The sequence below is a fragment of the Chlamydotis macqueenii genome, chromosome 20 (assembly GCF_036417535.1).
Source record: "Chlamydotis macqueenii isolate bChlMac1 chromosome 20, bChlMac1.mat, whole genome shotgun sequence".
Lineage (NCBI taxonomy): Eukaryota > Metazoa > Chordata > Aves > Otidiformes > Otididae > Chlamydotis > Chlamydotis macqueenii.
The window spans coordinates 1,190,345-1,212,621 of record NC_141575.1 but is presented as its reverse complement, the minus strand read 5'-3'; the positions used below and the strand labels follow the sequence as shown (position 1 = coordinate 1,212,621).

The window sequence follows — 22,277 nt, the reverse complement described above, 5'->3', positions numbered from 1 at the left end:
CTCACGTTCAGTCCTCAAGCTGGCCCATTGTCTCATATGATCCCCTACTAAAGCTCCTAGAAATAGCTGTTATACTGCAGGGAACCGCTTGTAGTTAAGCCACTGTCCACCTCGCATGCCGCGCGGTGAGGTTCACATCGCCACTCTGAGGGGGCAAAGAGCTCTTACAGCTCTGGCTGGTACCTGCCCGCTGCAGCAGAGCTGCGCAAGCAGGGAGACCCCCCCTCCTTCCTTGTAAGGATCTATTGCATCACACGCATCACCGCAGGGCCCGGCGCAGGAAGTGGGAGAGGGGCAGAGCTGCATCAGCACCTCCCAGGCTGAAGTCACGCTCCCCCAGGAGCCCTCCCCTGCGCTCAGCTGGCCTTGCTGAGCAGAGCGGCCTCAAGGCACAGAGAAACTCGCAAGCTGCCAAGCCTTTAGCATCAGCATCTTTACAGCTTTCAGTTCTCAAGCTTTTCCTTCCCAGCTTTCTCCACACCAAGGGAGCTGGGGTGCTCTTCCACAAGAGAAGCTGCAGGGCAGCCAGCCTTAGGGGGCACAGAGCTCAGCTGAGGGGAGGGCTGTCGCCACTGACGTGACGCCATGAAAGGCTTACCGCGAAGGCTGATCTGAATCCTGTCCCTCAGGCATAGCCACATCCTGGTCAAAACAAACTGCTGCTAACCAGGCAAGGGAAAAGATGGAACTAAAGCAGAGTCCAGTGTAAATAACAAATTTATTGTGGTCACTTCAGGTAGAAAAGCTCTACACCAAATTCACATGACCAAGCTGTTAAATAGAACACTGCCAATACTTCTAACCCCCTTTTGCATTTACACTCCCCCCCGCTCCCCTGCCCTCCCCAGACATCAAGCAACTGCTAACGAAAAGCAGTATACAGCCACGTCGGGCTAGCGGTTCCAGCTCCACTCACGAGTGAAGATTCAAAGTTACATTCCAAATTAAGAGTTCAATATTTTAAACAAGTGTTCCTGAGTCCAATATATACACACACCACATTCGGAGAGGCCACTATCTACAACTCGTCCTTCTCTGCTGCTTCCTCGTCACCAGGGGGAGGGCCTGCACTTCCGTACAGCTTGCTAACAATTGGCTGAACAACTTCCTCCAGCTCCTTCTTTTTTGCTTTGAAATCTTCAATGTCTGCGTCTTGGTGGCTTTCGAGCCACTCAATCTTCTCCTCTACCGCTTTCTCTATGGTTTCTTTGTCTTCAGTTGACAGCTTACCGCCCAGCTTCTCTTTGTCCCCGATCTGGTTCTTCAGAGAATAGGCGTAGCTTTCCAGCTCGTTCCGGGCATCGATGCGTTCTTTAAGCTTCTTGTCTTCCTCCGCAAACTTCTCAGCATCGTTAACCATCCTCTCAATCTCTTCCGGGGTCAGCCGATTCTGGTCGTTTGTAATGGTGATCTTGTTCTTGTTGCCAGTGCCCTTGTCTTCAGCTGTGACTCGGAGGATTCCGTTCACATCTATTTCAAAGGTAACTTCAATCTGGGGGACACCACGAGGGGCAGGAGGGATGCCGGTGAGATCGAAAGTTCCCAGAAGGTGATTATCCTTGGTGAGGGGACGCTCACCTGGAAGACACAATTGGATACGGTTTATTTCTTTCCTAGCTGTGCTTTGTTAAACCATGAGCTGCACACTCTAAGTTTTTAATTCCAACCCAACACCTGTCTAGACAGCTCCTACAGTGCCACCTCTTACTCTGAAAAATTCTTCAGAATGCAACCACGGCAGAAGACACATTTGAAAGGTTTAGTAACAGCTTTTGATGCAGGTCAAGAAGCCCCGTCAGAGCTGCCTCAGAGCACTAGCACTGTTACCAAGCCCTTCTCTAGAAAGATACAGCCATAAGCATCTAGAAGATACCTACAGCCTCTGTGGCAAGACAGCAGCTGTGACTCCAGCTGTCGCATGGGCCACCACAGGTGACACTTACCTTCATAAACCTTGATTGTCACAGTTGGCTGATTGTCAGAAGCTGTGGAGAAGATCTGAGACTTCTTTGTGGGAACAACAGTATTTCTTGGGATCAGTTTAGTCATGACACCTCCGACAGTCTCAATGCCAAGCGTCAGCGGACAGACATCAAGCAACACCAAGTCACCTGTAACAGATCGGGGGTGAGACTGGGACATAACATCAACCTGAAAGAAACAACATCCCATCGCTGCCAGCAGGACCCGAGGCCTCAGAGGCACCCATCTTCTTACGGGCTGGAAAATATTTCAGTTCTACTGCGTTTGTTTGTCAATAACCAATACCCGTTATTCAGTCAACACCCTTGCAGTGGCAGGGAAGGTGTCATTACCTGTATCCTGGTCCCCAGAGAGAACGCCAGCCTGCACAGCCGCGCCGTAGGCCACAGCCTCATCTGGGTTAATGCCACGAGAAGGCTCCTTCCCATTGAAGAACTCTTTAACTAGTTGCTGTATTTTGGGGATGCGAGTAGAGCCACCGACAAGAACAATCTCGTCAATATCAGACTTCTTCAGGTCAGAATCTTCCAGAACTTTTTGAACAGGCTTCATAGTGGAACGGAACAGGTCCTAGGAAAACAAAAAACAGACCATGAGACTGTATTCCTCCATGCCTTGCCTCCCAGCTGTGCAGCCTCAGGGTACAGAGGAGGAACATCAACTGGCTTATGACCAGCCCTGAGGGGACCTCAGCTGTCGTTAACACAAACAGCCCCCCAGCTACACTGGCAAGGAGCAGCTGCCTGCTTTTCAGTGCAGGCAGAGTTATTTATACTCCAAAATGCGATGTCACAGCATGAAATACTGCACATTCCCGAGTCTCTGGAGCTGGGGCAGTGTAACTTTACCTTTCTAAACTTACCATGTTCAACTCCTCAAACTTGGCTCGAGTAAGCGTCTCCGAGAAATCCTCTCCTTCAAAGAAGGACTCTATTTCAATTCTAGCCTGGTGCTGAGATGACAAGGCTCGCTTTGCTTTCTCCACTTCCCGTCTCAGCTTCTGCACAGCTCTGTTGTCCTTCCTGACATCTTTTCCAGTTTTCTTCTTGTAGAGTTTGATGAAGTGTTCCATAACGCGTTGGTCAAAGTCTTCTCCACCCAGGTGAGTGTCGCCATTAGTAGCCACAACTTCAAAGACTCCATTGTCAATCGTGAGGAGGGAGACATCGAAAGTTCCACCACCCAAGTCAAACACGAGGATATTCTTCTCGCCCTCTCTCTTGTCCAGTCCGTACGCAATGGCAGCAGCCGTTCTGCACAGGGAACGGCCCAGTCAGAAAACGGGGACTACCACCGCCCACCTCCCCAGCAGGCAGGACAGGCCAGGATACTTACGGCTCGTTAATAATTCTCATCACGTTCAGCCCAGCAATGGTACCAGCATCTTTCGTAGCCTGACGCTGAGCATCATTGAAGTAGGCTGGCACAGTAACAACAGCATGGGTAACCTGATTAAGGAGGAAGACATACAGTTTTGTTACAGAAGGGAAAGCACATAGCTTGTAAATAGCCACGGCAGTGCTGATAACAAGCAGCCCATTGTTCTTTGAAGAGAGGTGACAAGCCACCATCAGCTGAGCTGCCTAAGGCCAGCAGCACTGAGCAGAGTTTAGGACTGCAGGGTCAGTGCACAGATCCAGCCCACCCGTCTTGAGGGCTGTAAAGCTGCTGCTCTATGTTCTCATTAGGAGCTCTCATGAACTTACCTTCTTCCCCAAGTAAGCCTCTGCAGTTTCTTTCATCTTTGTCAGGACCATAGCAGAAATTTCTTCAGGAGCAAATGTTTTTGTCTGTCCACCTCCAACATCAACTTGAATATGGGGCTTGGCTTTCTTTTCAATAACCTGAAAAGCACAATGTATGCTCTCCTATTCAACAATTCACAGAACATTCCCCTTATGCAAGCGTTTCTTTTTGTCTGAAGATTAAGCAAAGCCTCTCTATAACAAGACATAACCCAAATGCTAGCTAATGCAGGAAACAGTTGTCACAGCCCGTAGCCACATCACCGCACCCCAACCCTCTCGGGAGGGCCAGGGAACCGCAGGGATGCTCTGAAGGGCACCGTGACTCAGTAGCCTCTTCTGACCACACACAAAGGCCCCTTCCCACCACTCGCCCCTCCGCGTCCGGGCCCCACCTTGAACGGCAGGTACTTGATGTCCTGCTGCACAGAAGGGTCGTTCCAGGTGCGGCCGATGAGCCGCTTGGCATCGAACACAGTGTTCTCAGGGTTGGATGTAAGCTGGTTCTTGGCAGCGTCCCCGATCAAGCGCTCTCCCTCGGGCGTGAACGCCACGTAGGATGGCGTGATGCGGTTCCCCTGGTCGTTGGCGATGATTTCCACGCGGCCATTCTTGAAAACGCCCACGCTGCCGGGTAACGGAGCGGTCAGGCGGCGCTGGGGCCTGCAGCTCCCCCTACCGCTCTTCCCTTGCTCCTCGGCCCCCACAGCCCGCTTTCCCCCGACGCGGGGGCTCAGGACGCCCCGGGGGCCCGCAGGCCCTGCCCCTCCTCCCCACCCTCACGCCCAGGGGCCCCAAACCCCCCGCGGTCTCGCAGGCCCTGCCGCCCCACCTCGGGGGGCTCAGCCCTCCCTCCCCCGTGCCGGGCCCGTTCCCCACGCACCAGGAGTAGGTGGTGCCGAGGTCGATGCCCACCACCGTGCCCACGTCCTCCTTCTTCTCCTCGTCGTCCGCCCGCGCGGCGCCCAGCAGCAGCAGCAGCGCCAACAGAAGGTGCCTCATGCCGACCGCTCGCGCCACCCTGCCGAGAAGCCACCGGTCACAAAATGGAGGCGCCACGTGCGCGGCCGGCAGCGCCGCCGCCCCCCTCGCCGGCCCAGCTGCCCGGCCCGCGCCCTTACCGTCAGCGACCCCGCGTCCGCGATCCCAACTGCTGCTGAGAGCGCAGGCCGCGCCGCCCGCCCTTATATACCTTCCGTTACTCCTTCGTGGAGCCTCGCCATTGGCTGCAGAGCTCTCGCTGGAGCCTCTCCATTGGTTGGCTGCTACTAAGCTGGCCTTCCTCGATTGGCGAGAATCAGGCGGTTCCTCTGACATGCCTGGCGCGCCCCCCTTCCGCCACCTCATTGGTTCACCCCTCCGGCGTCGCGGACCTATCAACAGAGAAGCGTGAGCCAAGCGGAGGGAGCCCATTGGCTGGGGGCGGCCGTCATGGCGAGCCCAGGGCAGGGGACGGGGGGACGTTCTGGAAGTTTCCATGGTTACCGACCCCCGGTGGGCCGCGGCCCGCCATGGCGAGGAGAGGTCGGCTCCGGTGGCCCGCACACCCGCGACGCCTCACGCTCCGGGGCGCCCGCAGCGGCCTTGGCAGCGCCCCCGGGGCCGCCCGGACCCCGTGAGGGAGGTACGGTGAGGCCAGGGCCCAGCGGCGGCCCCGGGGCCGGGCAGGGGGGACGCATCCCTCTGTGGCCGAGTAGGGCCTGGCCCAGCGGGACCTCCGAGCCGGTGGACTTACACCCGTTCGCCCCTGTCCGTCCCCGAGCAGCTGCGGGAGCGCTGGGGTCAAGGTGATAATGTGGGCGGCCAGCCCTGAGGAGACGTGGGTTTCTCCACGTGCACCTCGGGGTGCGCACCCCACCCGGGCCCTGTCCCTGGGCGGCACTGTGCCCCCCACCGGCCCCCGCCCGGAGCCAGCAGCTCTGTCAGGGAAGGCCCTTGGCACCTTCTGAACCGCGATGCTGGACACCGAGTCACCGTGCCCTCGCTCAGATGTAACTCATGACACGGTGTTGCATCAGCCCCTCGGCTTCTGGGGATGGGAAACTCCAGGGGAAGGTGGAGGCACAGTCCTTGGGAGAGTAGATCTGCCCAGGTCACGCCGCTTGTGTAGGTAACAGGCCTGGCTGCGTCTCTGGTGTCCGTTGGCTTACATGTCTGTGGGTCATGTACGCGTATGTGATCTACCTGCTTATATTTAATATCGCATTTTAAGGCGAAAGTTACAACTGTAGAACTCTGAATTAAAAATTAAAGTTTTGGGTGATTGAAGAGTGACGTAAGATGAAAAATAAAACGTTGTTCCTTCACCTTTGGATGATTCCAGATCTGAAGTCTAACAAAAATAATTTTGGGTAATTGTAGTATTAAAAAAGTGGTTACAAGTACAGAGAGATGCTGCTGTGTTGGTTTTCTGTGAGTGTAAATGACTTTTAAAAAGTTACTTCTTGTGCCAGTGGCACCTGGCCCAGCTGCTGGGATTTCGTACAGTTATGAAGTGAGGCACTGTCAGCTTTGTTGTTGCTCAACGTACATCTGGAAATGCTACTTTGGTCTTGACACTGTTCTTTCTATTTTGAAGTATATTTTGCATCCTTTATATATTTGTGATTTTGAGGTTTGTTTATTGAATTATATCTGCATTGCATTCACATTGACTTGATTTTCTCTGTTTAAAAATCCTGCGGTGTCTGGGTGAGCTTAGTCCCTGGAATTTTTGGAAAAGAATTATCTCATAATAGAGCCATGTGTCCTGAGAATGGTAAATAATGTAAGCATTTTATTTCTGGCAGTGTCCCAGGCCAGGTGGGACGGGGCTGAGAGCGACCTGGACTGGTGGAAGGTGTCCCTGCCTGGGCCAGGGGGGCTGGAACCGCATGGTCACTTTGCGGGTAAGCTGGGCGTTTAAAGGAGGAGGCATTGGGCCGGGCCCCCCGCTCCGCCCGGCCCCGGCCCCGGCCCCGGGACTACAACTCCCAGGAGCGCGGCCGCCGTTACCGCCCGCCGCCTGCGCAGTCGCCGCGCCGCGCCTGGCTCGGGGCCGCAGCGGGAGCCGGGCGGCGGCGGAACCGGAGCGCTGGGCGGGTAGGGCCGGGCTCGTCCCCGTCTCCCCCCCCCACCCGTTCCTTCTCCGCGGCACCGCTTGGCTTCCGCCACCCCCGCGTCGCGCTGCTGTGAGGAGAAGGAGGAGGAGGAGGAGGAGGAGGAAGGCGAGGCCAGGCCGCCCCGCAGCCCTCCCGCCGGCCCGGGGCCTGACAAAACCCTTTGGTTCTTTTTTTTCAGGGAAGCGAACGGTGCGGCGAGGGCAGCGCTCCGGGGGAGCGAGCCGTGGGTAGGTAGGTTGGATTTATTGATATTTAACTCCGGGGACGGGGCAGGGGGTTGTCCAGAGTCATGTGCGAGGGGAAGGCTGGCGCCCTGGGAGCGCTGAGGGGCACCGAGTGAAGTTGGCGGTAAGATTTCCTCGAGTGTTTGTCTCTGCCTTTTTCCCTCTGTCAGCCGCCTCCGGCCGGAGCCAGTCCTACCTGCCATGTTAGTGTCTGGGAACCGGTAGTTCTTGAGGTTTGTGGAAGTATTTCAAGAATTGAAGCACTGGCGCTGGGGCCCTCTCTGCTCACGGCCACTCTGGGATTCGGCAATGAGTCGCTATCGAAGCGGCTTGGCGTGAGCGTCGCTGCCGCCTCGTCTTTATGGCTTTTGTGTTATGCAGGTTTAAAACTTGTAATTTGGTGTGTATCGTGACTTCTCTTTTTTGTTAGTAATAGACCCTTAATGCTGAAGAACTTGACTAAGCAGCTGTCTGTCTTTTTTTCTTGCAAAGTCATGATACTGTGCTCTGAAGGAAGAGAGCTGTTTACGATTAAGCTCTCAAATGGAGCATGTGATGCTACGCTTAGAGATAGGTACAATGCTGGTTTCGTGGACGATGCAGGTGACTCGCAAGTAGAAGCCGCTATTTGAAGATGATGGAGGGGGGAACGGCACAGACAGTGTGTGAAATCTGAAATACCGCACTTCTCTAAAAGCAGCAGGGTGGTGGTTTTAGGAGATGGGCTTCTAAACTGCTGCTGCCGTGGAGTGGTCCAGATATTTAAGATACTCCACACAAGGGTTTTGGTGTGAGATTTGTCAGGTCTAGGAGAAGGTGCTCTGTCCTTCGCAGCAGTTACCCTTCACGGTGGACCGTAGATGGGATGTTTCATGATGAGGAAGGGAGCCAGTATCGAGAGAAGGGGCTGGGAGCAGGTTGTTTTTGTCAGTTTGAGCAGCTTCAAGTTCTGCACTTCTTCTGACTAAGTTTATTAGTATGACTCCTTACGTAAGGGCAATGCCTCCTGCTAGCACGACAGGCAACTGGAGTAGATTTTAGCATGGTTGTATGCTTTTGCTAGTTTTATGCAACGCAGGAGTACCGTACTAGATAATTCAGTAACTGATCCTGTGCATTACTGATAAGTTCTGTTAAGGGGCATGAGAAATGGGGTGTTCTTTGCACATAAGTCTTGCTGGATAGACAGTATGTTCAATGCTAGCTGCAGAGCAGCCACTGGGCAGGAACAGACTTGAGGTAGGAGTTCCTTATTAATATTGATTAGATAGTTGAACTGTAGCAAATTGAAATGCATTTTGCATGTTGAACGCGTGTTTTGAGATTGCGGGTATTGTAACGTGAGAGTTCAGCAGGGAACTCCTAGGTTATGGTGAACTATCCTACTGAAAAATGGATTTTTTTTTTTTTTTTTTTTTTTAGCTCAACTTCTGGAGGTAGGCTGCTAGCTTATATATAACCATAAGGCTTGTTAGTTATTACTGTAAATATTAATGAAGAAAGAGGTATTTCATCTGGGGTGAAATAGCATGGAAGGTATTCAAGCTTGCTTAGGAATTATTTTTCAGTAAGACGGAGTTATTTCAGTTCTTCCTTGCCCTGCCCTGCCTACATTAGATCTGCCCAAACTTGCTTTGGAAGTTGAGTCTTGCGTAGTGAGACTCAGGAGGAGCAAACAACCCTGAGCAGGAAACACTGGAGGAGGAAGAAGAATATAGTGTACTAGCAGTATTTACTACTTTGCTGAATCTCTTTTCTGTCAACTGAATGGCAGAAATATTCAATACAGGTGTTGCTGTCGTGTGTGCCGCGGTACAAAACCACGTACTTTGAGATGGTCAGTACTTAAAGATGAAATGCAATGTTTTCCAGAACTTTTAAATGTAGGAAGCGCTCTATGTCCTGTGTTCGTCAAAGACGTAGATTGTCTTGGGTTCTGAAAAAGCTTGTGTTGTACTGATAGCAGGGCGAAACATCTTAGATGCTGTCAGGGCATGCAGTCTTTGTTGTTGATATGGTGGAGCGAAATAATTTGAATTGTGCTGAGTGTCTCTTACCGTGTCGCAGCTTTTAGTAGGTTACTAAGCAGTTTTGAAATAACTGACAAAAAAAAACTGAAATGCTTTCATATCGAATTAAATTGCCAGGACTGAAAAATAGTTTGCACATAGCAGGAGCTATTTAATGTCTGTTGTTTCTTCAGCCACAGCAGACTGTTGGGTATCTATATTTCCTAAACCATCTCCTTTATAGAACTATTTACAGACCTCTGTTATTTCAAGTATGGTGCATGGTAGTCCAGGAAATTGGCTAATTATGGACACATTTTTGTTTATGGGGAACTGATAAGGTAATCTGACAAACAGCTTTCTGGAATTGGTACCGGCTGAAGCTGCTGCCGCTCACTCTGCGCTGATGCTGCTTTCTGTGGTGTGTTACCAAATATGTAACTGCGGGTAGTTGCTTCTAAAGCTCGTCCCGAATGCTGGCACGGAGCGAAAGTTGTGTGGCCTGGGAAGGTCAGAGAATGTAACTGTTCTCTTTTCACACTGATCGTAAGGGGAAGAGGTTTTTGGAGGGAGTGGCGTGTGTCAGGTAGGTGTGTTAGTGGTACAATAGTTTCTTCTTTCAAGACAGGCTGTGTTAGTATCAGTATCTGAAGAGAGTAATAGTTTGTTCATCTTGCTCAACTATGTTTTTTGGGTTTTCTTAACTATATTGCAGGTTTTCTTTAGAGCCCATCTGAAACCTGCTGAAGTATCGTGTGCATTGGACTACCTGCTTTACATCGCTAGGGTTCTCAAGTGTCTGCCAGAAACTTAAGGTCAAGACAAAATTTTTTGTGTTGTTGCTTGCTGTACTTGTGTGACTTCAGAATAATTAGTTTTTAAAAACTGGTTAATGGAAGTGAATGAAGCATTCCTCTTCAGAGAGGTGTATTTCAGTAGCAGTTCTAGCGATCAAATTAGTTTGAATTTTTATGGAGAGTTATAAAGATGGGGAAGCTGCTTATCCTTTTTTCTTGTACATAGGGTGAAAACTGCTGTTGTGCAGTTGACTTCCTGTAGATTGACGGGAATATCCTGTGGATTTTCATAGTTCTTGACAAAGTAGTGGTACTTATTAACCTGCTGTGGTTCAGTTCCAAATCAATTGCCCTCTTGCTTCTGTTATTTATGGTATTCTACAGTAGAGACAGATAACATAGACGCATGAGTAGTGGCCAGTTGATAGGATACTATCAAGTAGTCATGGGATCAGTATATTTAGAAGTGCAGATGCAGGTGATGGTAGTCTTCAGAGCCTTGTTTTGGTTTGGGCTTGAAGTTCACGGTGACAGTTTAAAAAAAATTAAAATGCATGGCAGTGTGCAGCTTCTCACAGTTTCTCAGTGCTTCAGTGTCTCTGTTTAATGGCTGTGATGCAGTATCATGAGGAAATGCTCAAGTCATTTGTATGTTAGGTGACACCTTCATTTTCTGAGCGTGTAGGAGACCTATATTGTCTCTTTTTTCAGGTGGCATCACAAATGGTACAGTATTGTTTTGCAGTAGTCTGACCTTTTCTATTGTTTTGTTGCTTTTTTGTTTGATGGACAAGGTGAATTGCATGCATCTGTATTAGGACTCAGGACTGTGTGGGAGTCTTATTTGCTTTCTGAGTACTAGTTGATTTAAAACAAAAAAACCCTTCTAATTGTTCATAGCTCCAGAAAAAGTTACCAGTAGTTTAACTGCTATTTTGATAATCATAACTTAACAGAAAAAGTATATTGTTTCCAGGCCACCTTTGTCTCTTTTGTTGACTGGGCTTTTGAAGTTTGCTCCCACCTGTGGGCCAGGGGACAAAAGAACAGTCTTTCCTCTGCGGCTGAAAGCTGTCAGAGTGCTTAGCCCATCCCTGGTGCTGAAAACATCTCTAGTGTAAAAATAAAAAAGAAAAGAAAAGAAAAAAGAAAGACAGTGAGTGAAACAGTGAGAGAAAGCACTTTACTTGTAAGTATATGAGACACCTTGGAAGCCGTTTAATCGGCTTGTCTACTGTTAAATGTGTTTATAATGAGTGACACAAAAATAGAAACTTGCTTTGAAACTTGGCAAGGCAAAGGCGTAGGAACGCAGGCGAAGTCAACAGGCTGTTCATCGGGGGTACCCCATGTGGGTCCCCTGTTCCTTCCCAAAACTTGCTTACAAGCAGGAGAACCACCTGGACTGACTTTCTGTCCAGAAGAGCGGAGCCTGTGTGTGTTTCCACCTTAAAATGGAAAACATCAACTAAAACTGCTGAGGTTTGATAAACCATGAGCAACTCTTCAGTACAACCTAACGGTGGAAAGCATCTGGAAAGACAGAAGGTAGTTCTGTAGATTGCGTGGATGTGTATTTTTCGTGGATACAACTTCTTTTCCCTGGCTGATACCAATAGCTCATCCTAATAACTAGTTACTACTGTGCTTGCAGGCAGTATCAAGTTTAATGCTTTTTTATTTATTTTTTTTTTTTGCAAGCCCTTAAATTCTGGAACTAAAAATAAATTTCTTGCAAGAAGTTGTAATTTGTTTCTCAAAGAACTTTGGCAGTAGCAGCAGTGTGTGTTTTTCTAATAATTTCTCTGAGACTGTCCTAGTTAAAAACATCTAAATTAGTGCGTCCTTCAAATTCCTTGCTTAATCTCATGTTTGGATGCATGAGCTGTAACCACTGATTAGGGTTGCTGGGGTTTTTTATTGGGGTTTTTTTGAGGGTTTGTTGTTGTGGGTTTTTTGTTGTTTTTTTTTTTTTTTGAGAGCTTTATATACACGGCTGTCTGTATTTGCTAGGAATGGCTTTTAAACTATCAAGTGTAATAAGTTTGCCATATTTTTTAATGCATAAAGACTTGTGACAGCATCTCTTTTTGTCTCTGCTAGGGTTTTGGTTGTGAGGTTAAAACTGTAGATGGAAGAACTTAATTACACACTCAAGGAGCAGTGATGGTTGTCAGTGCACCTGGTTGCCAGCCTTTCTCCACAAGCTGCTGAAAAAACTCAATAAATGTAAAACCTATGCCTAATTAGGGAGCTAATCTGTGTTCTTCAGAGAGGATCATCTGCTATGCTGAGCAGTGAACCACAGATCTTTAAAACACTAGAAGAGGAGAGCATTAGGCCAGTGCATGGAACATTGTAGTTTCTGAAGCGTGGACTAAATGGTCTTGTGCAGCAAGGCTCCTCCTGAGTCACTACAGGTTGTTTCATGTAACTGTAGCGTGGCTTTGGAGGGCTCATCGCCAGATCCCCTGACAGCTCTGACACGTATCCGTTGCCAATGTATCTGACAGATAGCTCTTACAGATTATATCTGGATCAAACCCTTTTTCCTCTCAAATTAGCTGGCATGGCTGTTAGTTCTGGTGGGGAAGAAGACATAAAGCAGTTAATCATTAATTCCATGGAAACATAATCTGATCTGCATGATTCTGCCCCTTCCCTTGTCAGCATTAATGCAGTTGATGTTTTTTTTTTCTTCCATGGAGTTATTTTTTTAGGTGGATTAGCTCCTTGAGCTTGTTTTGAATGGTGTGATCCTCTTTATCTAACTGGTAACTAAGATGTTTTCTAATAATGAAGTTGGAGCTGATGTTACATTGAGACATAACAGTAGTTTGTGTAGATTTTTGTCCCTCATGTGCTATGAAAGCCTACAGCTGTTTCAGTTTTTCTCTCTTTAAAACAACATTTTTGAATCGTGGCCCAAAGAAATATTCTTCTGAATTGAAATATTTGGGGAATATTTTTTTTTAATGAATTCTATTGCTGAGCAAAGTCTCCAGACTCATTTCCAACTTCTGCCTTATCTGAATATTGGTACTCCTTGATTTTATTTCTTTTTTTTAAATTAATATTATTATTTAAAATTTTTTAGCAGAAAAGACTGATATTGGGTGCTTGGTGCTTCTTATGCACAAGTGAGAGAGGGCATTTGTTTTAAGAGGGCAGGGATAACCACACCCGAGTACTCCGGTAGTGCTGCGTTATGCGGGCGTGCTTTGGGACAAAGGAGTAAGTGCCAAAATCTTTTTGCCCGTTCACCTGACAGAGTCGCGATGGGACTCCTCTTCACGTGCTGGAGCTTGTGTCGCCTGAACTGTGCTAAGGGCCCCATCTCTCCGAGCAATGGCCAGTTTCTTACCTTGCATGTTGGAGGTGTGGTGCAGGAGTTTTGTAGCGCTGTACTGTGTTACTATTTCAGCTCATGAGTGCAAGTTTAAAATACCGTTTGCTACTATGCCAGTGTCCCTGATGTGCTGACATAACAAGGAGTTAATTAAATTGGCAATTAGGAAACCTTGCATTAAGAAAGAGTGACTCAGTCGTTAAGTGGTGGGTCCTGGGTTTGAGAGAACAGATTAATATGCTGACTTGGAAGGGGTGCAGCAGTATTTACTGCTAAGTGTAAGTTTCTGACCTGCTTATCTCTTCATTAGCACTGGCAGAACGTGTTCCCTAACTGTTGGAATTCACCTGTTTAATTTTCTTTCAGTGAGTACTGTGTAACCCACTCGCTGCTCAAGATGGTGAAGCTGGATATACACACGCTGGCTCATCACCTCAAGCAGGAGCGGCTGTATGTAAACTCAGAAAAGCAACTTATTCAAAGGCTCAATGCAGATGTATTGAAGACAGCTGAAAAGCTGTACCGCACAGCATGGATTTCCAAGCAGCAAAGGATTAACTTGGACAGACTGATCATAACGAGGTGACTTGGCGTGGTGGGGATGGGCCTGGGGAGAACAAACTCCTGAACTTCTGTGAATTGCAGCAAATTCCATCAGATTACTCACACTTGGCATCTGGAGTCCTTTGCTGCACTAATCATAAAAACAGTAAGGTTTTTAAACAAATCTGAACTAGGGAATCTGGCTCACCTGAAACTTATTGTAGTCTGTTTCAGTTATCTTTTTTTGGTGTATGTGTTTGGTTTGCTTCTGTTCATAGTTTATGGGAACAAACTCTCCTTATTCCTGAATTTGCAAATCATTTGTATTAGCGATATGGAAAGACGCTTTTCCTTGGTGCTAGACTTGTTAATCGATTGACCACGTGGCGTCTTTTATGAAGCTTGTTTGCTTCAGAGTTAGTTAAACTGTTTCGATGTTTTTCTTTACAGTGCTGAAGCTTCTCCTGCTGAATGTTGCCAGCATGCTAAAATCTTGGAGGACACACAGTTTGTGGATGGATATAAGCAGTTGGGATTTCAGGAGACTGCTTACGGAGAATTCCTAAACAGATTGAGAGAGAACCCTAGGCTTATTGCATCCTGTCTGGTTGCTGGAGAGAAGCTCAACCAGGACAACACTCAGAGTGTCATTCACACAGTCTTTACCTCCATTTATGGCAATTGCATCATGCAGGAGGATGAGAGCTACCTCCTCCAGGTCCTCCGTTACTTGATTGAATTTGAACTCAAGGAAAGCGACAACCCTAGGCGGCTGTTGAGACGAGGCACCTGTGCATTCAGCATCTTATTCAAACTTTTCTCTGAAGGACTCTTTTCTGCAAAACTTTTTCTTACTGCAACTTTACATGAGCCAATCATGCAGCTTCTGGTTGAAGATGAAGACCACCTGGAAACTGATCCAAACAAGTTAATTGAGAGATTCTCTCCAGTACAACAGGAAAAGTTATTTGGAGAGAAAGGCACAGAAAAGTTCAAGCAAAGAGTCCAAGAGATGGTTGACTCCAATGAGGCCAAGCTGGTGACCTTGGTGAACAAATTCATTGGCTATCTCAAACAAAACACTTACTGTTTTCCTCACAGCTTGAGATGGATTGTGTCACAAATGTACAAAACACTCTCCTGCGTAGACAGGCTGGAGGTTGGGGAGGTCAGAGCAATGTGCACAGATCTTCTTCTAGCGTGTTTCATCTGTCCTGCAATTGTTAACCCAGAACAGTATGGGATCATTTCTGATGCTCCTATAAATGAAGTGGCACGATTTAATCTGATGCAGGTATGATTCACTTTAAAGTAGTCTTAAAAAGAAAAGAAATGTTCTTGGCCTTTTTTTTTTTCTGGACAGAACTGATGTTACTACAGTAAAGGTACTCTGCCTCCTACCTGGAAGACGAATGCTAACAAAATATTTGTGTTATCTGTTGCTGAAAAGGCAGACTCTAAAGTTTGTCTGTTTGTTTAAAGTATTGACTTTAAAAAGCTGATAGAGTGTATTCCTTTATCTCTTAGAAGAGTTGCAAGTGTGCTTTATAAAAGCCACTAAAAGGGATGGAAGCTAAAGTGTAAAAGTGACTATAAGGTGGATTCTGGAATGTGTGTAAATGAGTGTTGTGCTGTTCTTGCTAATGTTAAATATTATGCCAGACGTTGTACAAAATCGTTACATACTTTGCTTAAAAAGACTTCTTGTCTGGCAGTAGTGACCAGTGTTTCTAGTCAGTAGCTAGCTACTGTTTCGTTAGACCCTAGGTTCTTCCCCAGCCCTCATGACAAATTTTTGTCTTTGTGCCAGTACTTGGGCAGCTCAGTGGTAGTCTGTAGAGGTGTAGCCTCAAGGTATTAAGCTCCACTTCTCTGATTGAGGGTGTTCTCCACACAAGTAACAAATCCTACTTTTTAATGTTGTCTGTAAACTGGACAGTGAGTGATTCTCGCAGTACAGCTGTTCTGGTGAGCCTTACCTGGGCTCTACTGACAGGGCCTTGCCAGTGTTTTTCCAAAATACATTGGCAGTCTTCTCCAGTGTTACTGCTTGTGTGTTCTAGCAGAGCTTGCAGGTGGCGACTGTTTAAAATTGAGAGTTGCTTTGCGGTTGGAGATTAATAAGGAGTACGTGCTCTGAAAAAAGGGTTATCCCTGCCCTCTTGCCTTTTATTTTTTTTTTTCCCTCCAACATTTTCTAAGTAAAATATATCAGCCATTTGAAATCTCTAGGTTTAAGATGACCTTGATTCAACTCTCAGTTCTGATGTGTTGCAAAAACAAAACATGCTTTGTTCCTGGGAAGGGGGGAAGTATGGATGCTCATAGCATACTGTGTGTGCAGATTTTCTTGTTAAATGCAATGACTGCTTTTTTTCTAAAGCTTCTTGCATTTTTTTTTCTGCCCTGAAAGCAAGCACAAGACTGTCTACTCAATCTTAAGTATTTCTCAGAGTATTAAGTTAAAAAAAAATTAGAATGGAGGAGTTGTCTTAACTAATTTTTATAATCAGGTCCATGGTGATGTTGTTTTGAAATGCTTATTCTTCATACTTATTTCATTTCAGGTTGGAAGACTTCTGCAGCAATTGGCAATGACAGGTTCTGAAGAGGGAGATCCGCGTATGAAGAGCAACCTTGCTAAATTTGACAAAGTAAGAACACAGACTAAAAAAAGCTAGGACTCATGTGTATACTTCATCCTTCTGCAGTCTCTTTTTTTTTTTTTTTCAGACATTGCAAAGGACTTACCAACCATTTAACTTCTGAGTTACATGTACTGAAAAGCATATTAAACCCTGCAGAAAGCTGGGAACAAAATCTTGAGTATTAGAATTAAGGGTCAGGTTTCTTGCTTCTACCCTGACACAATAAAAGAAAATACAAAAAAGAAATAAAAGCAAGTTACCATTTAAACTGAAATGCTGAATTACTGTCTGTGGTTTTTCTACTTAACCTAAAGAAAACACTTTGTTCTGAAGACAACTTTTGTATGAAATCTGGTTTAAAACCAAGTAATTTGTTAATGCAAGGAACTTTTGTTCCTTTTTTGCATAGTTTTGCTTTTTTTTGTTCAGCTTTTCCTTCGTTAGTATGAATCATCCATAGCAATACTGAAATTAGCTTCATCAGAGGAGCAGTGAAACTAATGATCTTTGGTGTATTGTCGTATGTTAAAAAAACCTGTTGATTTGCTGGTATAGCTTCCAGGATTTTGCTAATCATTATTGTTACACAGTCATCCCACAAAGTTATGCATTTATTTATACAAGTAACATTCAATCAGATTAGAAAGTGACATTGCGTATTGCTTCCTTGTTTCACTTTTAGTCTGCGCTCAGTAGATTCTTCAGGAAGGGGCAGTTTAATTGTCATAACAGTTTAATTTATTTTTTTTTTTGTAATTGTAAGACACTTAAGTAAGTAACGCTTTTGAATGCAGAAAAGGAATGAAGGAAGGTGCTAAAACTAACTGCATGCTTTCCTTGCTTGCTCTTCAGTGATTTTAATGATATGTGGTATTATATCCTAAGATTTTAAAAGCAGGAAGCAAAACTTAGATCGTTATGTAAACTGCTGAACTCCTGTCGTAACTTACATTCTTTCCAACTTCTAGTAAATGGTCTCTCATTTAAAAGTATTTATTCTCTTTGCAGAGCTGTGTGGCTGCTTTCCTGGATGTAGTTATTGATGGGCGTGCGGTTGAAACTCCTCCAATGTCTTCTGTTAACCTTCTAGAGGGGCTGAGTAGAACAGTGGTTTACATGACATACAGCCAGCTAACTACTCTGGTAATATCTTCAGTTTCTAAAAAGAAGTAATATAAACTTGTCCCCATGTGTTTACAAATAGGATAAACAAGGCTGACAATTTGCACTGCAATTCTTACTGACACTAATTCTGAATTTTTAGGTTGGCTTTATGCGGAATGTAATGTCAAGCGATCAACTTAAGGAAGATCGGATGGCTTTGGAAAACTTGCTGGCAAACCTACCCCAGAACAAACCAGGGAAAAGCAGCAGCCTTGAAATGACTCCATATAATACCCCACAACTTTCTCCTGCAACTACTCCAGCTAACAAAAAAAATCGATTACCAATAGGTAAGGAGAGCAAGCAGACTTCTTGCATGATTTCTGGTACCTCGATATGTTTTCTGTGCCATTTTTTCAGTTATCTCTCAGGGTTACTCTTTGACTGCACCTTCAGTTCCTACTTTTTCTGTGTCGATGGTGAAGAATTTTGTTTTGCATAGAAAGCCAGATTACTTCCTTACTTTCTGATGCAAGTATGGTGAGCTTCATCAATTGAACTTGAGAAAAAAACTGGGGTGGTGGGTGGTCACGCTAGTGCAGTGGTAATAAAGGGAAAGTTTGAAGACAGGAAGCAGATCTAGGAGGGAAGGTTGCTCAGGTAAGTGGCAAGATGGAAGCGATGACATTTAATTAGTGGGATAGAATAAGTTCAAAATTTTTGTGTCTCAGAAGAGAGCAAATGTGGAGGAGGATGAAGAAGCAAGAGCAGAACTTTTAGTGTATATGCTGAGAAGAGAAGCTTTCTTTTTTCTCCATTATTTGCCCGGTCTAGTTCCAAGTGTTAGTATATTGTAATGCAATTTTATGTTTGTTGGGGTTTTGTCCCCTTTTTAATAGAATTTCTGGGTCTTGAACTCTTCCATTTCAATAATATTTTCTCTAAAGGTAGGAAGTGTGGTACTCTTTGTCAGTGTATTTTTACATTACTATGACCACATGGGATATTTTTGTTTGAGAGATTTGGTGTTAGTGTGTAACAGGAGGAAAATATGTAGAGCCCAATAAGTGGTGAAAAACCCCACAAAACCAACCCCAAAACAAACCTATCCCATGTTGTTTTAGCTCTAATTCTGAATGGCTCTGGTCTTATGTCTATGAAGTAGTGGCACAATAGCATTTCTTTTTATGGTATAAAATAGCTTTTGCTCAAAGTTTTCATTTCTTTTGTTTCATTTTAATGCTTTCGAAATCCAGGACAGCAGTTGGCAGCCATTACTGCCTGGGATACTTCTGCTACCAATCTTTCAGCTCATATAACTCTAGTAACCCCTTTTGGTGGGTAATACCCTATTTTCCCTTCTTCTCTGTGAAACTTTTACTTGTAACACGTGACTTAAGCATGCCTTCGGTTTACTTTGGCAATGAGTTGCTTTTTCAGATTTTGTCATTGATTTCTATATGAAACTCATTTCGTATGTACATGTTTTTAAAACTCCTTATGTGCCTTTGTGTGATAATAAAAATTTGACTGTGACTTCTGCACGCTCGCCTTGTTTTCCCAGGAGCAAATAAAGAAATGACTGGTGTCATACTTAGAAATCTTAATTCCATGTGGGCATTTTTCCTTCCACAGTGCCAAACGTGGGAATATGAGGCTACTTGAAAAGACTAATAGAGAGTCACAGAATATTGAAAGTAAACCACCTGATGTTGAATTATGTGTCTGGGTTTGAGACACATGTTTTAATTAGCTTCCCTGCATTTTAGGAGAAAAAGCTTCTGAATAAATTAATTAAACAGCTATAAACCACTGGAACTGAGACTTTTTTTTTATTGGTAACAAACTTCTTCATTTTCTCAATTAATTTATTAAGGGTCTTTCTGTGATGGGAATACACTGAATTTGTGTAGGCAAACAGGTCATAGTATAGCTTGTTTCTCTAAACTTTTATGTTGAAAGTTTGCTTTTTCACAGTTCAGTAATCAAATTTAAACACTAGTTCCATCTCTGGAAGTCTAATATGACTTTGCATGTTGTAAGTTTATTTAGTATGCATATTATTAATTGAAAACGTGGCTGCTGTATATTTCCATTGTGTTGTCTTTTTTTTTTTTCCTCCTTAAACAAGGAAAAGCTTTGTAATGTTGATGTTTCAAAATATTTTCGTAGCAACTCGTAGCAGAAGCAGATCAAATATTCTAATGGATCAGCATGGAGATCATGAAGGATCCTCCCAGGAGACTATCCCAGAAGTTCAGCCGGAAGAAGTGCTGGTGATTTCTTTGGGGACAGGTCCACAGATTACTCCAGGAATGATGTCAGAAAATGAGGTATGCAAAAACTATCACATCTCAGATATTTTGAAAAGTATACCAACTTCTTGGTATACACACAACCTCTGTGTTCTCTAATAGCAGAACAATGAAGTTGTGACACTAAGTTTGAGTAATAAATCCAAAATGAGAATTAAAATCCTTACTTTATTTTACTTAACTTGAGGGTTGTACCTTTTAAATTTCCCTTTGTTAGACTTTTTTTCCCCCCCCCCTCACTTAGTGTATCTGCCAGGTGTGAAAAGCAGTGTATTAACACAGGAAAAATGAACCTGGTAGATTTATGAAGAGGCTTTGTCATCTAATGTGCTTAAGAGCAAACTTAGACTGCTGATTCTGAGCCTGAAGAAACTGATTCAATTATCTCTCTGCATGCTCTGTCCTTTGGATCAAGCAGCACAGGTGAATGACAGAACTGGAATGCTGATCCCAACGTTTTGGCAGCTCAGACTTGAAACGCGCAGGCCCAGCTTCTTGTGAGGGTGGAGCTGTGGTCATGTTGCCATGAATGCATTACCCTGTTGCCTAGGGTAAGGCTGGTTTTACAGCCTTTTCCTTCACCGGCTGTAGCACAGCGTCTGCTTTCATCTTTGCTGCCTTGCCTGGTAGTTCGGATTATCTCCTCGTGCAGCCTCATAATGATCACTTTCTGTATTATATTAGTCTGCTGGGGTGATGAGGGAGCTGGTGGCTCCGTTGTTATCAGGACTTGCCTTATGTTCGCTTCTTCGTTACCTTGCATTCTCTCCAGGCTCCGACTTCGGAAATAGCTGTCTTTTTTTGAAACAGAATGTTAGAAATTTGATTGTGTCATTAACATCTGGGGGACAAAAAAGGAAAAAAAAAATCTGTGCAATGTTTTGTTTGATGTTTAATTATAAAAGTCTTGTTTCTTTCCCCCACTCTACAGGTCTTAAACATGCAGCTTGCAGATGGCGGACAAGGAGATGTCCCTGTTGATGAAAACAAACTCCATGGTAAACCTGATAAAACCTTGCGCTTTTCCCTCTGCAGTGATAATCTGGAAGGAATATCTGAAGGTGAAGGGCTACTTAAGTCTTGAAGAAGTTTTGTCCTTTTTTTTTTTTTTTTTTTTTTTTTTTTTTTTCTCCGACCCCTTAACTATAAAAGGAACTTCTGTTAAATACAGCATGTCATCTTTGCCATTTTGAAGACTGTGCTATTTTACCCTGAGTGCCATTCAAACAAAAAAAATCTGGAGCTAAATTTTGACCTGCAAACGCATAACTGAGTCTGAGAATTAGGAAGAAAAAAACTAAGTGTATTTAGAAAGAGAAAACAGAGGAATTTTTTTTTTTTCTTTAGAAACTTAAATGCAGTACTAGTTATTAAGATAATCTAACGTAGCTCTAAGTGTAGACTTCTCAGACTTATTTTTCATCATATTTTAATAAGCTATTACATATCTCAGAATAGTTTCTGGACTCTGGACTGAACCTCTGACACAACAAAGCACAAGTCTGTTTGTGGTATTCAAGAGTTTTTACAGATCACTCGGCCTGCATTATTTTGTATAACTTTCATAATTCAGTTTTTGCTCTCATCTCAAAATAAGAAAACAAATTCATGGACAAGTAAACAAATTAATGGCAAAGAATTTATTAACTTTTTATTTACAGTTAAGTATGGTAATAGTGAGTGAGATTCCAACTGTTTCTGGTAATGTATTTCTAGATTATTATAATTAGTACGGTACTCTAAACGTGGGAGGTACAAATCACAGTGCAGATTAAGTATCTATAGAACAGGGATAGAGAGTAGAGCAAACGTATATTTAGTTCATAAAATCCTGAATTTATATTGGAACTGCTACTTCATTTCTTTTAATCTTTCTAGTTAATTGTGTCCTGTGTATTTAGGAACTGTTATTTAAATCAGATTTGTAGTAAAATCTATTTTCACAGGTCCTTCAAATCGCTCCAACTCTGTGTCATCTCTGGATTTAGAAGGGGAGTCTGTGTCAGAGCTTGGCGCGGGCCCGTCTGGGAGCAATGGCGTCGAGGCTCTGCAGCTGTTAGAGCATGAACAAGGCAGGTGCAAATTCTCTAGTACAAGTGCCTGAGGTGCTGGAGATGGTAAAGCCAAAGTTCTGGGGAAAAAGATTGGAAAATTGTCTGGTTCAGGAAAAAAATAAGTAAAAGTTTTCCCTGCGCAATCACTCTTGCATTTATTTATGGATTTGATTTTTTTTCTCCCTAGAAATACTTTTGTAGTCCATTGTTAGGAAGAGGAGATTGCATGGGATTGTGAGGCTTAAGTCCTGCTTGTTAAGTTTTGCTTGATACCATGTTTTTCTCTTTGGGGAATAGGATGATCTGGATTGGAGTAGTCTTAAAGCATCTGGATAGCTTCCTGTTTAATATATATTTGTCAAATACTGAAACAGGTTGCCCAAAGAGATTGTGGTATCGCCAGCC

The 22,277-nt window shown here is 44.7% G+C and overlaps 2 protein-coding genes across 17 annotated transcripts in view; one reads left to right on the top strand and one right to left on the bottom strand.

The window, feature by feature from the left end:
- Positions 1 to 699: 699 nt before the first annotated feature.
- HSPA5 (heat shock protein family A (Hsp70) member 5) lies at positions 700 to 4,879 on the bottom strand. The gene is made up of 9 exons (XM_086764010.1): positions 4,850 to 4,879; positions 4,612 to 4,749; positions 4,124 to 4,355; positions 3,690 to 3,827; positions 3,319 to 3,431; positions 2,846 to 3,236; positions 2,316 to 2,553; positions 1,944 to 2,111; positions 700 to 1,578 (listed from the first exon to the last, which is right to left on the bottom strand). The coding sequence occupies exons 2-9, from the start codon at positions 4,728 to 4,730 to the stop codon at positions 1,019 to 1,021; spliced, it is 1,959 nt and encodes a 652-aa protein (XP_086620136.1). The 5' UTR covers positions 4,731 to 4,749; positions 4,850 to 4,879; the 3' UTR covers positions 700 to 1,018.
- Positions 4,880 to 6,598: 1,719 nt separating this feature from the next.
- The window catches only part of GAPVD1 (GTPase activating protein and VPS9 domains 1), a 32,241-nt gene continuing 16,562 nt past the window's right edge, over positions 6,599 to 22,277 (top strand). Inside the window, exons 1-13 of one of the 16 annotated variants that reach the window (XM_086763956.1) lie at positions 6,772 to 6,809; positions 7,008 to 7,060; positions 7,224 to 7,286; positions 9,778 to 9,877; positions 11,251 to 11,407; positions 13,575 to 13,790; positions 14,202 to 15,045; positions 16,319 to 16,405; positions 17,408 to 17,542; positions 17,664 to 17,853; positions 19,676 to 19,836; positions 20,750 to 20,879; positions 21,765 to 21,890. In XM_086763956.1, coding sequence (XP_086620082.1) covers positions 13,606 to 13,790; positions 14,202 to 15,045; positions 16,319 to 16,405; positions 17,408 to 17,542; positions 17,664 to 17,853; positions 19,676 to 19,836; positions 20,750 to 20,879; positions 21,765 to 21,890 — 1,858 coding nt within the window. In that variant the 5' untranslated portion in view covers positions 6,772 to 6,809; positions 7,008 to 7,060; positions 7,224 to 7,286; ... (1 more) ...; positions 11,251 to 11,407; positions 13,575 to 13,605. Of the gene's footprint in view, positions 6,617 to 6,757; positions 6,810 to 7,006; positions 7,061 to 7,223; positions 7,287 to 9,777; positions 11,408 to 11,962; positions 12,280 to 13,574; positions 13,791 to 14,201; positions 15,046 to 16,318; positions 16,406 to 17,407; positions 17,543 to 17,663; positions 17,854 to 18,759; positions 18,841 to 19,675; positions 19,837 to 20,749; positions 20,880 to 21,764; positions 21,891 to 22,277 lie in introns of those variants that run through there. The other 15 variants (XM_086763955.1, XM_086763950.1, XM_086763948.1 and 12 more) reach the window with 15 other exon arrangements.